The following is a 15281-nucleotide window of genomic DNA, read 5'->3' as shown; positions in this document are numbered from 1 at the left end:
TAACATCTAAAGCAGTGGATCAGTAGCAGCAGGCACTTACAATGACGTGGGGATTAGAATTATGATGTATTAGTACAAAATGTGTTTTATTAACACAAGATAATTGAAACAAGTACAACAAACCCCAACATAACGAAAAACTGCTGATAAAAGTATTACGGAATTTCCATATTTTGTGTTAACTTGGGAGTCTATACTTGTAGAAACTAAAAATCATTTCCGGACATTGAACATCCGGAGAAATCTGAACTGTGTCCCTCTCCGTGTCCCCGCTCTCTCTCCCTCTCCGTGTCCCCAGCTCTCATCTCCCTCTCCGTGTCCCCGCTCTCTCTCCCTCGTCCGTGTCCCCGCTCTCTCTTCCCCGCTCTCCGTGTCCCCGCTCGTCTCTCCTCTCGTCGTCCCGCTCTCTATCCCTCTCCGTGTCCGCCAGCTCTCTCTCGTCATCCGTGTCCCCGCTCTCGTCATCCCTCTCCGTCCCCGCTCTCTCTCCCTCTCCGTGTCCCCGCTCTCGTCTCTCTCCCTCTCCGTGTCCCCGCTCTCTCTCCCTCTCCGTGTCCCCGCTCTCTCTCCCTCTCCGTGTCCCCGCTCTCTCTCCCTCTCCGTGTCCCCGCTCTCTCTCCCTCTCCGTGTCCCCGCTCTCTCTCCCTCTCCGTGTCCCCGCTCTCTCTCCTCGTGTCCCGCTCTCTCTCCTCTCCGTGTCCCCGCTCTCTCTCCCTCTCCGTGTCCCCGCTCTCTCTCCCTCTCCGTGTCCCCGCTCTCTCGGTCTCCCTCTCCGTGTCCCCGCTCTCTCTCCCTCTCCGTGTCCCCGCTCTCTCTCCCTCTCCGTGTCCCCGCTCTCTCTCCCTCTCCGTGTCCCCGCTCTCTCTCCCTCTCCGTGTCCCGCTCTCTCTCCCTCTCCGTGTCCCCGCTCTCTCTCCCTCTCCGTGTCCCCGCTCTCTCTCCCTCTCCGTGTCCCGCTCTCTCTCCCTCTCCGTGTCCCCGCTCTCTCTCCCTCTCCGTGTCCCGCTCTCTCTCCCTCTCCGTGTCCCCGCTCTCTCTCCCTCTCCGTGTCCCCGCTCTCTCTCCCTCTCCGTGTCCCCGCTCTCTCTCCCTCTCCGTGTCCCCGCTCGCTCTCCCTCTCCGTGTCCCCGCTCGCTCTCCCTCTCCGTGTCCCCGCTCGCTCCCCCTCTCCGTGTCCCCGCTCGCTCTCCCTCTCCGTGTCCCCCGCTCGCTCCTCCTCTCCGTGTCCCCGCCCGCTCTCCCTCTCCGTGTCCCCGCCCGCTCTCCCTCCCGTGTCCCCGCCCGCTCTCCCTCCCCGTGTCCCCGCCCGCTCTCCCTCCCCGTGTCCCCGCCCGCTCTCCCTCCCCGTGTCCCCCCCCCGCTCTCCCTCCCCGCGTCCCCGCGTCCCCGCTCTCCCTCCCCGCGTCCCCGCGTCCCGCTCTCCCTCCCCGCGTCCCCGCGTCCCCGCTCTCCCTCCCCGCGTCCCCGCGTCCCCGCTCTCCCTCCCCGCGTCCCCGCGTCCCCGCTCTCCCTCCCCGCGTCCCCGCGTCCCCGCTCTCCCTCCCCGCGTCCCCGCGTCCCCGCTCTCCCTCCCCGCGTCCCCGCGTCCCCCCGCTCTCGCGTCCCCGCGTCCCCGCTCTCCCCCTCCCCGCGTCCCCGCGTCCCCGCTCTCCCTCCCCGCGTCCCCGCGTCCCCCGCTCTCCCTCCCCGCGTCCCCGCGTCCCCCGCTCTCCCTCCCCGCGTCCCCGCTCTCCCTCCCCGCGTCCCCGCGTCCCCGCTCTCCCTCCCCGCGTCCCCGCGTCCCCGCTCTCCCTCCCCGCGTCCCCGCGTCCCCGCTCTCCCTCCCGCGTCCCCGCGTCCCCGCTCTCCCTCCCGCGTCCCCGCGTCCCCGCTCTCCCTCCCCGCGTCCCCGCGTCCCCGCTCTCCCTCCCCGCGTCCCCGCGTCCCCGCTCTCCCTCCCCGCGTCCCCGCGTCCCGCTCTCCCTCCCCGCGTCCCCGCGTCCCCGCTCTCCCTCCCCGCGTCCCCGCGTCCCCGCTCTCCCTCCCCGCGTCCCCGCGTCCCCGCTCTCCCTCCCCGCGTCCCGCGTCCCGCTCTCCCTCCCCGCGTCCCCGCGTCCCCGCTCTCCCTCCCCGCGTCCCGCTCTCCCTCCCGCGTCCCCGCGTCCCCGCTCTCCCTCCCGCGTCCCCGCGTCCCCGCTCTCCCTCCCGCGTCCCCGCGTCCCCGCTCTCCCTCCCCGCGTCCCCGCGTCCCCGCTCTCCCTCCCCGCGTCCCCGCGTCCCCGCTCTCCCTCCCCGCGTCCCCGCGTCCCCGCTCTCCCTCCCCGCGTCCCGCGTCCCCGCTCTCCCTCCCCGCGTCCCGCGTCCCCGCTCTCCCTCCCCGCGTCCCGCGTCCCCGCTCTCCCTCCCCGCGTCCCGCGTCCCCGCTCTCCCTCCCGCGTCCCGTCTCCCTCCCCGCGTCCCCCTCTCCTCCCCGCGTCCCCGCTCTCCCTCCCTCTCCCTCCCCGCGTCCCCGCTCTCCCTCCCTCTCCCTCCCCGCGTCCCCGCTCTCCTCCCTCTCCCTCCACGCGTCCCCGCTCTCCCTCCCTCTCCCTCCACGCGTCCCCGCTCTCCCTCCCTCTCCCTCCCCGCGTCCCCGCTCTCCCTCCCTCTCCCTCCCCGCGTCCCCGCTCTCCCTCCCTCTCCCTCCCCGCGTCCCCGCTCTCCCTCCCTCTCCCATCCCCGCGTCCCCGCTCTCCCTCCCCTCCCCTCCCCGCGTCCCCGCTCTCCCTCCCTCTCCCTCCCCGCGTCCCCGCTCTCCCTCCCTCTCCCTCCCCGCGTCCCCGCTCTCCCTCCCTCTCCCTCCCCGCGTCCCCGCTCTCCCTCCTCTCCCTCCCCGCGTCCCCGCTCTCCCTCCCTCTCCTCCCCGCGTCCCCGCTCTCCCTCCCTCTCCTCCCCGCGTCCCCGCTCTCCCTCCCTCTCCCTCCCCGCGTCCCCGCTCTCTCTCCCTCTCCCTCCCCGCGTCCCCGCTCTCTCTCCTCTCCCTCCCCGCGTCCCCGCTCTCCTCCCTCTCCCTCCCCGCGTCCCCGCTCGCTTCTCTCCCTCTCCCTCCCCGCGTCCCCGCTCTCTCTCCCTCTCCCTCCCCGCGTCCCCGCTCTCTCTCCCTCTCCCTCCCCGCGTCCCCGCTCTCTCTCCCTCTCCCTCCCCGCGTCCCCGCTCTCTCTCCCTCTCCTCCCCGCGTCCCCGCTCTCTCTCCCTCTCCCTCCCCGCGTCCCCGCTCTCTCTCCCTCTCCCTCCCCGTGTCCCCGCTCTCTCTCCCTCTCCCTCCCCGTGTCCCCGCTCTGTCTCCCTCTCCCTCCCGTGTCCCCGCTCTCTCTCCCTCTCCCTCCCCCTCCCCGTGTCCCCGCTCTCTCTCCCCTCTCCCTCCCCCTCCCCGGTCCCCGCTCTCTCTCCCTCTCCCTCCCCTCCCCGTGTCCCCGCTCTCTCTCCCTCTCCCTCCCCGTGTCCCGCTCTCTCTCCCTCTCCCTCCCCGTGTCCCCGCTCTCTCTCCCTCTCCCTCACCGTGTCCCCGCTCTCTCTCCCTCTCCCTCCCCGTGTCCCGCTCTCTCTCCCTCTCCCTCCCCGTGTCCCCGCTCTCTCTCCCTCTCCCTCCCCGTGTCCCCGCTCTCTCTCCCTCTCCCTCCCCGTGTCCCCGCTCTCTCTCCCTCTCCCTCCCCGTGTCCCCGCTCTCTCTCCCTCTCCCTCCCCGTGTCCCCGCTCTCTCTCCCTCTCCCTCCCCGTGTCCCCGCTCTCTCTCCCTCTCCCTCCCCGTGTCCCCGCTCTCTCTCCCTCTCCCTCCCCGTGTCCCCGCTCTCTCTCCCTCTCCCTCCCCGTGTCCCCGCTCTCTCTCCCTCTCCCTCCCGTGTCCCCGCTCTCCTCTCCCTCCTCCCTCCCCGTGTCCCCGCTCTCTCTCCCTCTCCCCTCCCCGTGTCCCCGCTCTCTCTCCCTCTCCCTCCCCGTGTCCCGCTCTCTCTCCTCTCCCTCCCCGTGTCCCCGCTCTCTCTCCCTCTCCCTCCCCGTGTCCCCGCTCTCTCTCCCTCTCCCTCCCCGTGTCCCCGCTCTCTCTCCCTCTCCCTCCCCGTGGTCCCCGCTCTCTCTCCCTCTCCCTCCCCGTGTCCCCGCTCTCTCTCCCTCTCCCTCCCCGTGTCCCCGCTCTCTCTCCCTCTCCCTCCCCGTGTCCCCGCTCTCTCTCCCTCTCTCTCCCCGTGTCCCCGCTCTCTCTCCCTCTCTCTCCCCGTGTCCCCGCTCTCTCTCCCTCTCTCTCCCCGTGTCCCCGCTCTCTCTCCCTCTCTCTCCCCGTGTCCCCGCTCTCTCTCACCTCTCTCTCCCCCGTGTCCCCGCTCTCTCTCCCCGTGTCCCCGCTCTCTCTCCCTCTCTCTCCCCGTGTCCCCGCTCTCTCTCCCTCTCTCTCCCCGTGTCCCCGCTCTCTCTCCCTCTCTCTCCCCGTGTCCCCCGCTCTCTCTCCCTCTCTCTCTCTTCTCTCTCTCTCTCTCTCTCTCTCTCTCTCTCTCTCTCTCTCTCTCTCTCTCCGTGTCCCCGCTCTCTCTCTCTCTCTCTCTCTCTCTCTCTCTCTCTCTCTCCGTGTCCCCGCTCTCTCTCTCTCTCCGTGTCCCCACTCTCTCTCTCTCTCTCTCTCTCTCTCTCTCCGTGTCCCCGCTCTCTCTCTCTCTCTCTCTCTGCGTGCCGCCGCCAACTCTCCCTGCGGTCCCCGCTCTCTCTCTCTCTCTCTCTCTCCGTGTCTCCGCTCTCTCTCTCTCTCTCTCTCTCTCTCTCTCTCTCTCTCTCTCTCTCCGTGTCCCCGCTCTCTCTCTCTCTCCGTGTCCCCGCTCTCTCTCTCTTTCCGTGTCCCCGCTCTCTCTCTCTCTCCGTGTCCCCCGCTCTCTCTCTCTCTCTCTCCGTGTCCCCGCTCTCTCTCTCTCTCTCCGTGTCCCCGCTCGCTCTCTCTCTCTCTCCGTGTCCCCTCTCTCTCTCTCTCTCTCTCCGTGTCCCCGCTCTCTCTCTCTCTCTCTCTCCGTGTCCCCGCTCTCTCTCTCTCTCTCTCTCTCTCTCTCTCTCTCTCTCTCTCTCCTTGTCCCCGCTCTCTCTCTCTCTCTTTCTCCGTGTCCCCGCTCTCTCTCTCTCTCTCTCTCTCTCTCTCTCTCTCTCTCTCTCTCCGTGTCCCTGCTCTCTCTCTCTCTTGTGTCCCTGCTCTCTCATTCTCTCTCTCTCTGTCCCTGCTCTCTCTCTCTCTCTCTCTCTCTGTCCCTGCTCTCTCTCCCTCTGTGTCCCCGCTCTCTCTCTCTCATTCTCCGTGTCCCCGCTCTCTCTCTCTCTCTCTCTCTCTCTCTCTCTCTCCGTGTCCCCGCTCTCTCTCTCTCTCTCTCTCCTCTCTCTCCGTGTCCCCGCTCTCTCTCTCTCTCTCTCTCCGTGTCCCCCGCTCTCTCTCTCTCTCTCTCTCTCTCCGTGTCCCTGCTCTCTCTCTCTCTTGTGTCCCTGCTCTCTCTCTCTCTCTGTCCCTGCTCTCGCTCTCTTACCCTGCTCTCTCTCTCTCCCTGCTCTCTCTCCCTCTGTGTCCCGCTCTCTCTCTCTCAGTCTCTGTGTCCCTGCTCTCTCTCTCTCTCTGTGTCCCTGCTCTCTCTTTCTCTCTCCCTCTGTGTCCCTGCTCTCTCTTTCTCTCTCCCTCTGTGTCCCTGCTCTATCTTTCTCTCTCCCTCTGTGTCCCTGCTCTCTCTCTCTCTCTCTCCGTGTCCCCGCTCTCTCTCTCTCTCTCTCTCCGTGTCCCCGCTCTCTCTCTCTCTCTCTCTCCCGTGTCCCCGCTCTCTCTCTCTCTCTCTCTCCGTGTCCCCGCTCTCTCTCTCTCTCTCTCATCCGTGTCCCCTCTCTCTCTCTCTCTCTCCGTGTCCCCTCTCTCTCTCTCTCTCTCCGTGTCCCCGCTCGCTCTCTCTCTCTCTCCGTGTCCCCTCTCTCTCTCTCTCTCTCCGTGTCCCCGCTCTCTCTCTCTCTCTCTCTCCGTGTCCCCGCTCTCTCTCTCTCTCTCCGTGTCCCCGCTCTCTCTCTCTCTCTCTGTGTGCCCCCGCCAACTCTCCCTGCGGTCCCCGCTCGCTCGCTCTCTCTCTCTCTCTCCGTGTCTCCACTCTCTCTCTCTCTCTCTCTCTCTCTCCTTGTCCCCGCTCTCTCTCTCTCTCTTTCTCCGTGTCCCCGCTCTCTCTCTCTCTCTCTCTCTCTCTCTCCGTGTCCCCGCTCTCTCTCTGTGTCCCTGCTCTCTCTCTCTCTTGTGTCCCTGCTCTCTCTCTCTCTCTCTCTCTTTCTCTCTCTGTCCCTGCTCTCTCTCTCTCTCTCTGTCCCTGCTCTCTCTCCCTCTGTGTCCCTGCTCTCTCTCCCTCTGTGTCCCCGCTCTCTCTCTCTCATTCTCCGTGTCCCCGCTCTCTCTCTCTCTCTCTCTCTCTCTCTCTCTCTCTCCGTGTCCCCGCTCTCTCTCTCTCTCTCTCTCTCTCGTGTCCTGCTCTCTCTCTCTCTTGTGTCCCTGCTCTCTCTCTCTCTCTGTCCCTGCTCTCGCTCTCTGTCCCTGCTCTCTCTCTCTCCCTGCTCTCTCTCCCTCTGTGTCTCCGCTCTCTCTCTCTCAGTCTCTGTGTCCCTGCTCTCTCTCTCTCTCTGTGTCCCTGCTCTCTCTTTCTCTCTCCCTCTGTGTCCCTGCTCTCTCTTTCTCTCTCCCTCTGTGTCCTGCTCTCTCTCTTTCTCTCCGTGTCCCCACCTGCTCGTGCTCTCCGCGTCCCAGCACGCGGGACACAATTCTCTCTTTTTAGTACACCTTCAATGCTATCCAAGTTTGTTTGATCTAGGTGTGTAAAGAGTTAATTTACTGCACGCTCATAAAGCTAGTTCAGTTAGTTATTTAGGAAAGTAACCCCATGGTCAGATTTATTACACGTCTGCAGGCCTCTGACCCTGAAACCTAATTTCCAGTGGTGCATTGTGAATTTCCAAAGTGTAACAGGTTACTGTTACTTCAGCAAACTGTTTATAGAAGTATGTGCCTTCACAGCTCAGTTATCCTGACCATAACATTCCATGGATTGCTTACTCGTCTGCACAAGCACTTGCAGAGTACCAAAATACTCCTATATTACCCTTCATTTCTACTGTCCAATCTGAGGGGATGAAAAGGTACATGAGGTTCAGTAATTTTGTTTTTTTCATTTTCCAGATTGTTCCCTTTGTGTGCGGAAATTCTTAGCGTTCAAGACCCAGTGTCCGATCTGTTGTGTGGTAAGTAAAACTTTCAGTGGCCTGAGAAAAAGGTAATGACCAATCTGGAATACAATATGAGAAAATAAAATGATGTACGGGGACCTTTAATTAAGAGTTGAACTTAATATTTTTCCATATTAGAGACCATGGCCATCCAGACCCAGAACTTGAAAATCCTGGGATTCTGGACAGGCATTACAGAAACTATGGTTGCAACATAATTGGGATAAACATGACTGCCAAGGACAGGGTTTACTATAAATCCTTTATTGGTCTAATGCACTCGTGATGGGATTCAGGTGTTGAGAATTCAGGTCAAATCCTGTTTTTCAAAGTGAAAGAAGCTTCTCCTTGTGGAGGACGAGTACAGCCAAAATAAGCTACCAGAGAAGCGTAAAAATGCTGGGTCCGGAGAGAATTGCTGCTGACTGTAAAAGACACCTTTTCAAATCAATGCTGTTTATGGTCATCTTTTGAAGAGGAGCTCAACCATGGGCGAGGCCGAGGAGGAGACAGAAGTGAAACTGAATGTGCATGGAAGGTACAGAGAAAGACATACAGTAAGAATAAGCGGGCCAGTGAGAAATAATAGGTTGACAAAGGGGCATATCAGTGTGAGGCATAATCATGGAAGCAAGAAATGAAGAGGGAGAGAAGTGAGAGACATTGTAGAGGACGAGAGAAGAAACAAATTTGAGAGAGGGTCAAAGCCCAGGTCTCTGAGAGGGGTTGGATTTATGTCGCATGTTCTGTTACACTTGATCAACATAGTGTCTTGGGAATTTTGTGTTCTAAATATTGTGTATATACTGACTAATTTTCATATTGTTTTATTGCTGTTTTCTGCCATGATAACACTGTCTTCTCTTGGGTAGCTAACACTTTCTGAAGGTAGGGCTGAAGGTTTTCTGGTGTGTGCCAATATTTGTAGGGAAACCCCACACAAAGGGAGTGCCTTTGGTAGAGTTTTTAAACCAAGACCCCATCTACCTCTTCAGCTGAATGTTAAAGATCTCAACAGGATTTGCTGGTTCTCTCAACCAATGCCAAAACAGATTAACTGGTTATTTATCTTGCTGCTATTCATGAGATCTTGCTGTGCTTTCACATTTGTTTGTGGTTTGAGACATGATGCGGTGCTGTGTAAATTCAATTCTTTCTTTCCTACAATGCGAAACAGCAGCTGAATATAGCCAGATCCTCCCATCAAGCCAAGCATTTCATGTGTCTGGGAACCAGTCCTATTCTCAGGACAATGGAGACACTCCTTCCAGTTTTTTGCCCTCCTTTCTTGCCCCTTCCAGGGAGATATCTGACCCTTGCTCACCACATCACTACACAGCAACAACACTGATCAAAGAACTCAACAATGAGGAATCCGCATCTCATTGTCCATAGTATTATATCTTAGTGGTCCAATGCATAGTACCATTGCTCATTTTTGATATGCTCAGAACCCATCTCCTCCCCCTATAATGTATTTGTGCACAATGAATGGCATGCTAAACTTTCACCATTTGCTCAGATAAATTAAAAAAAATGAAACAGATTTGCATTTGTATAGTGTCTTTCATGACCTCAGGACGGTCCAAAGTACTTTACAGCCAATGAAGTACTTTTAAACTGTTACAATGTAGGAAATGCGGCAGGCAATTTCCACTCTGCACGATCCCACAAACCAAAACATGATAATGACAGGGTATAACTCTCCTGCTCTTCAAAATAGTGCCATGGCATCTTTTATGTCTACTTGAGAGGGTAAAGGGGGCTTCGGTTTAATGTCTCATCTGAAAGACAGCACCTCCAAGTGTCAGCCTAGATGTTTCTGCTCAAGTTCTGGAGTAGGTCTTGAAACGACAACATTTTGACTCGGGCTAGAGGACTACTAACTGAGCCACAGTTGGCACTGTGTAAATGTGTGTATGGGGCTAATGAGTGACCTGTTTATGTAGGACATTCTTTTAATGCAACTACAGGAACCCAGATCTTTACAATCTGGTTTGCCGGAATAAAAATGCCATGTGCAACTGACCCAAAACCTGACTGGCGCAGGTGGCCCAATGGATGGGAGTCTTGTGGTCCCAATGCCAATTTGGGTTTGAAACAAGAGTCTTCCTAGTATAGCTTGTTTTCAATAATTGTTTCCACACTGTAAGATATACCACCAACTCCCAGAGCTTAATTTGTAATGTTTTTTTCCACCCCCACCCCCCCAAACTCTACCCCACAGCCTGTGACAGAACCAGAGTTACGAAACAACAGAATATTGGATGAACTGGTGAAATGCTTTCGCTCTGCAAGGTACAGAAATTTTTGTTGAATAAGTGTAGTGGAATGTCGTCTGTTTTGATTTCATTGGAATGATCTGTTGTTTTCCAAAGTGTTTGAATAATTTTAGAAGTGTTTTTGTTTTCCTGCAATGAATGGAATTTACACGTAAGTAATGGCACAGTATGTGTGTCTGAGTGTGTACAAGTCTATATACTTCATCTTAACTCTTACAATGCTGACTTCTTTTGTGTGGATTTCAGTTTGTCGCCTCTTTTTATTCTGTGCCAATTTTCTGACCTCCCTTTCCTGAAGGCATTGGCAGTTGCTGAAGTATAGTTCCACAGAAATGGTGTCCTCCAGCACCTGACCTAACTGACCATTCTTTCTCCATGAACTTAAGCATTGGTTAGCACACTTCAGCTGGAGAGATGTTGCAGCTCAGCCTCATCCTGGTATCTGCCTCCCTTTTTCAGCAGGAATCATTGGATAGTGGTCAGTGATAGGAAGTTAAATTGTCTATCTGTAACTCAGGGTCACTGAAAACAACTTGTAACTAGCCCCACAAGCACTCAGCTAAGTTTAGCTAACTTAGCATGGACTGAGAATTGAACTCCATCTTCGGGTCTGTTTGGGTCTGTTGCACGCTGTCATTAGCAGCTGAACCATTAGGGAGACCTTATTACATATTTTTAAAAGAAAGAACAAACTTGCATTCATATAGCGCCTTTCACAACCTCTGGATGTCCCACATACTTCACAACCAATGAAGTACTTTTGAAAAGCAGTATCTGTTGTAATGTAGGAAACACAGTCGCCAAGTTGCACACAGCAAGCTCTCACAAACAACGATGAGATAATAACCAGATAATTTGTTTTAGTGATGAGAGTTGAGGGATAAATAATGCACAGGATAGTAGGGAGGACACCCACTGCTCCTCTTCGATCTATTCAATCCACCTGCGTGGACAGGCGGGGCCTTGGTTTAACATCTGATCCGAAACACGGCAGCTTTGACAGTTACTGCACTTAAGTATTAGCCTAGATTAATTGCAGAAATCTCTGGAGTGGCACTTAAACCAATAACCTACTGCCTCAGGTGAGAGTGATACCACTGAGTCAGGTTTTTGTTGAAACCCTTTCTGATTGCTATTGATAGGGTAACAGCTCAGTGCCAAGCCTTAGCCAGTTCAGCTCCATTGCTGTCAGTTTATCCATAAAACTGTAAATCCACCCTGTCTCCCCTTGCCACCATCTCAGAGACGGGAGAATATGGAGCTTGGAATGCAATTGCAAACATTGAGTAGTGTTTGTCACTTTGTTATTTAAGAACTGTGAACTTGAAAAACAGTGGTCCTGATGTGGGAGTATGCAGGAGCATCGACAGATTTGTCAATTGTACTAATGCTACAGATTTGACTTTTATCTGCTCACTTGAAAAATTGAGATGTGGAGTTTGAACCTTCCATGATCCTCTGACTTAGTTGATGGCAAATTCACAATGAGCTTGTGTTTAGCTGGTGATAGGGGGTGTTTAAGCACTTATGTTGTATTTCCACATTCTCATGAAAATTATCCTTACAGTATGCTTGCCATAGGAAAGGTGCTGATACTTGCTAGTGTATGGCTGCATGGATTTCACGTCTGCCAGTACCTATTTTTCACGAATCTACTTAGTCTTTGTCCGTAGGCTGTTTGACTACAGAGGGCATCACATCCAAGATTGAACCTATCCTTAACTGCTGGCTATACATGTGCACAGTTCAGCAGGAATCACTGCATAGCAATAAGGAATTGAGCCAAGACTGGTTTTAGCATTCCCCTCCCAAGCCTAACATGCTGAAGCTAGTTGTATTATTTATAGTGACACCTTGGCTAAGATCAACTAACTCAGCGTGGGTCTGACCTTCTGGCCTGTATGTTATAGTGCAACCCGAGGCGCTACATTTACCCGTGGGTCCATTGACAAACTCTACAGGTGGGATTTTTTCACAAATTAGCTGTGAATCATAAGTGGCTAATAGTGTAGAAACTTATCTAAGAAAATAGAATGGTTAGGAACTGAGATGCCAACATATACAATCAGACTGTGACAATGGTGGTTGACGTATACTTGAACCTAAATGATAGAGTAGATGTAAAGAATGGCCTGTTTGCTTCCTTGTGGTTTCATGGAACTCATGGGTGACTCTATTGAAATTAGACGATTAGGTGAATACAGTAGATTAGGACATAGTCCTTTCATTTCTAGGGCCCAGGTTGCCTGGATGAAAGTCTCCTCTGTCTATTGGCTGTAAGGATCCCAAATGAAATGAGCTTTGCACAGGATTGACACAGTTCTTGGAGAGTATGGATCCACACTATATCATTTAACCATCGCAATATGCATCGCAGGATGGCTGGGGAGAGATGTGGGAAAAATTCAAATCATATCAGGCCAGTCCATTTCTTATTTTCCATAATAAAAACAAGAAATGCTGGAACCACTCAGCAGGTCTGGCAGCATCTGTGGAAAGAGAAGCAGAGTTAACGTTTCGGGTCAGTGACCCTTCTTCGGAACATTACTGACCCGAAACGTTAACTCTGCTTCTCTTTCCACAGATGCTGCCAGACCTGCTGAGTGGTTCCAGCATTTCTTGTTTTTATTTCAGATTTCCAGCATCCGCAGTATTTTGCTTTTATCTTATTTTCCATAAACTGCCGCAGTGTATCTGTCTATAGGTGGCAGCAGTGCTAAATTTTGTCTAATGTTCCTATGAAGCACCTTGGGACATTTTCCAATGTTAAAGGCCCTAAACGCACGCAAGTTGTTAAAAGAAATGTAACATCCTGAAGACTATAAAAATGTCTTGGTGTTGATGTTCTCTAGAATGCAAAAATAAAAGAAAAATTTGTTTTTTTTTGTGCAAAGTTGCCAGTAAGATCTTCAAAAAGTGCTGCAGTTCCATAAGGGTAAGGGCATTTTCTGAACTGGTGTTCTTCCGAGAGTCATAGTTCTTTAAAGGAATGGAACATTTGGGCATTTGAGTAACATCACAGAGTCACAGCTGGATGAAAAGGCTTTTTGTCGCAACTACAGATGTCAACCAATAAGAACTGATTTGTTTGCTAATGGAATGTTACATTTTGACATGGTCCTCTTTTATACAAATCCCACTCCTTGCTATAGAATGTCACCCTCCAGGCAGTCTTGAAATGGGAACAGAGAACAAATGGGAAGTCCTGGCTTGATTGGAAAAATGAACAGCAGCGGCAACTTCCTACAGAATAAGTTTGCTCCTGTTCACTTAGAAAATGTTGGCCACAAAATTTGGCTCCATCTCGCCGCTGGTTTTGACATGACTGGAGCCTGGAGATCCAAAAATACAGCTCGGGGTCTTTCCCATCAACTTCTGGCCCGGCCTCTGCAGGTCGACATCTTAGGAAAGGCGATAGTGTAGGTGTCCCGTGCGTGTGCCCGAAGCATGCAGAGTGGGCAGCTTGTGGTGCCAGTGCTGATTTGGCGCCTGTTCTGCCATCTTGGACTAGGTCCTAGTAACGTCGTCTCTTAAACACTCACATCTGAACATGCATTCAGCTTGCATGAGTGACACACCACTCCCACCATCAAAATGGCGGGAGGTGATTTTGACTTTCTTTTGCTGCTGCAGATTTAGTGGAACTACTGTGTGCTGTGCTGGCGGAGGAGCTCACACAGGTTCTTTGAATCAGAAGGAAGTGGTGCTGGATTTTTGCACAGAGTTGAGTAGATCTTGAAGGCCCCTGAGCAGAAAGCTTGCTCTCAGTCATGGGGGTTATACTTGCAGTCCCTCTTGGGCTGCAGCACAGCAGCAAGATGGAGCAGAGGCAGCAGAGATGAGATGCTGTGCACAGATGAAGGAAAAGGAGGATTCTTAACAGAAGGTCTTACCCACCTAGGTCTTCAGAGAGCACTTCTACCTCTACCTCAGCCAGGAGCAGTGTCTGAGGTGGTCTCAGAACTGCCACATTCTAGAACTAGTCTTCAGTAGCAGAGCAGGGCGAGAACGGCACTGCCAGTGGCCCTCAATTTCTACACGTCAGGATCCTTCCTGGTTGGAGCCAGCGACATCGCCATCATAACATGGGCGGCGCAGTGGTTATCACCGCAGCCTCACAGCTCCAGCGACCCGGGTTCAATTCTGGGTACTGCCTGTGTGGAGTTTGCAAGTTCTCCCTGTGTCTGCGTGGGTTTCCTCCGGGTGCTGCGGTTTCCTCCCACATGCCAAAGACTTGCAGGTTGATAGGTTAATTGGCCATTATAAATTGCCCCTAGTATAGGTAGGTGGTAGGGAAATATAGGGACAGGTGGGGATGTGGTAGGAATGTGGGATTAGTATAAATGGGTGGTTGATGGTCGGCACAGACTCGGTGGGCCGAGGGGCCTGTTTCAGTGCTGTATCTCTAAACTAAGAAGTAGGAGCAGGAGTAGCCCTTTGGCCCCTCGAGCCTGCTCTACCATTCAGTAAGATCATGGCTGATCTGCTTGTGGTCTTAACTCCACTTTCCCATTTGCCCTCGATAACCGTTTACTCCCTTGTAGATCAAAAATCTGTTTAGCTCAGCCTTGAATATATTCAATGACCCAGCCTCCATTGTTCTCTGGGAAAGAGAATTCCAAAGATTAACCACCTTCTGAAAGAAGAAATTCTTCTTCATCTCTATCTTGAATGGGGGACCCCTTATTTTGAAATTGTGTCCCCTAGTTCTAGATTCCCTCATGAGGGGGAACATCCTCTCAACATCTACCCTCAGAATCTTAGCTGTTTCAATAAGATCACCTCTCATTCATCTTAACTCCAATGAGTGTCGGCCGAGTCTACTCAACCTTCATCCCAGGAATCTGCCTAGTGAACCTTTTCCGAACTGCCTGCAATGCAAGTATATCCCTCCTTAAATAAGGAGACCAAAAGTATATGTAGTACTCTAGGTATGGTTTCATCAAAGCCCTGTATAGTTGAAGCAAGACTTCCCTACTTTTATACTGCATCCCTCTTGCAATAAAGGCCAACATTCCATTTGCCTTCCTAATTACTTGCTGCATCTGCATGCTGACTTGTGATTCATGTGTGAGGGCATCCAGATCCCTCTGTACTACAGGATTCTGTAGTGTGTCTTTATTTAAATAATCCGCTTTTCTATTTTTCCTGCCTAAGTGGACAACCTCACTTTTTCCCACATGATACTCCATCTGCCAATTTTTTGTCCACTCACTGAACCTATCTATATCCCTTTGCAGACTCTTTGTGTCCTCCTCACAACTTGCTTTCCTACCTCTCTTTGTATCATCCGCAAATGTGGCTACACTACACTTGGTCCCTTCATCAAAGTCCAAAATGTAGATTGTAAATAGTTGAGGCTCCAGCACTGATCCCTATGGCACCCCATTGATTACAGTTTGCCAACCTGAAAATATCCCATTTATCCTGACACTGTTTCCTGTTAGTTAGCCAATCCTCCATCCACGTTATTACCCCAACACTATGTGCTCTTGTGCAGCAACCTTTTGTGTTGCACCTTATCAGATGCCTTTTGGAAATCCAAATACACTACATCTACTGGTTCCCCTTTATCCAGCCTGCTTGTTACATCCTCAAAGAACTCTAATAAATTTGTCAAACACAATTTTCCTTTCACAAAACCCTGTTGACTCTTCTTGGTTGTATTATGATTTTCTAAATGTCCTGCTACTATTTCCTTAATAATGGATTCCAGCATTTTCTCAATTACATGTATTAGGCTAACTGGCCTATAGTTTCCTGCTTTCTGTCTCC

The 15281-nt window shown here is 53.7% G+C and overlaps 1 protein-coding gene across 3 annotated transcripts in view; it reads left to right on the top strand.

Moving 5' to 3' along the window:
- rad18 (RAD18 E3 ubiquitin protein ligase) overlaps window positions 1-15281 on the top strand; it is a 396256-nt gene that overhangs the window by 40634 nt on the left and 340341 nt on the right. For all 3 annotated transcript variants that reach the window (XM_068051447.1, XM_068051446.1, XM_068051448.1), the window contains exons 3-4: window positions 7178-7239; window positions 9452-9522. In XM_068051447.1, the coding sequence (XP_067907548.1) occupies window positions 7178-7239; window positions 9452-9522 (133 nt within the window). The remainder of the gene's footprint in view (window positions 1-7177; window positions 7240-9451; window positions 9523-15281) is intronic.

This window comes from Heterodontus francisci, chromosome 19, assembly GCF_036365525.1.
Source record: "Heterodontus francisci isolate sHetFra1 chromosome 19, sHetFra1.hap1, whole genome shotgun sequence".
Classification (NCBI taxonomy): Eukaryota; Metazoa; Chordata; class Chondrichthyes; order Heterodontiformes; family Heterodontidae; genus Heterodontus; species Heterodontus francisci.
Note: the sequence above shows the minus strand (reverse complement) of the source record. Positions and strands in the feature narration are given on the sequence as shown.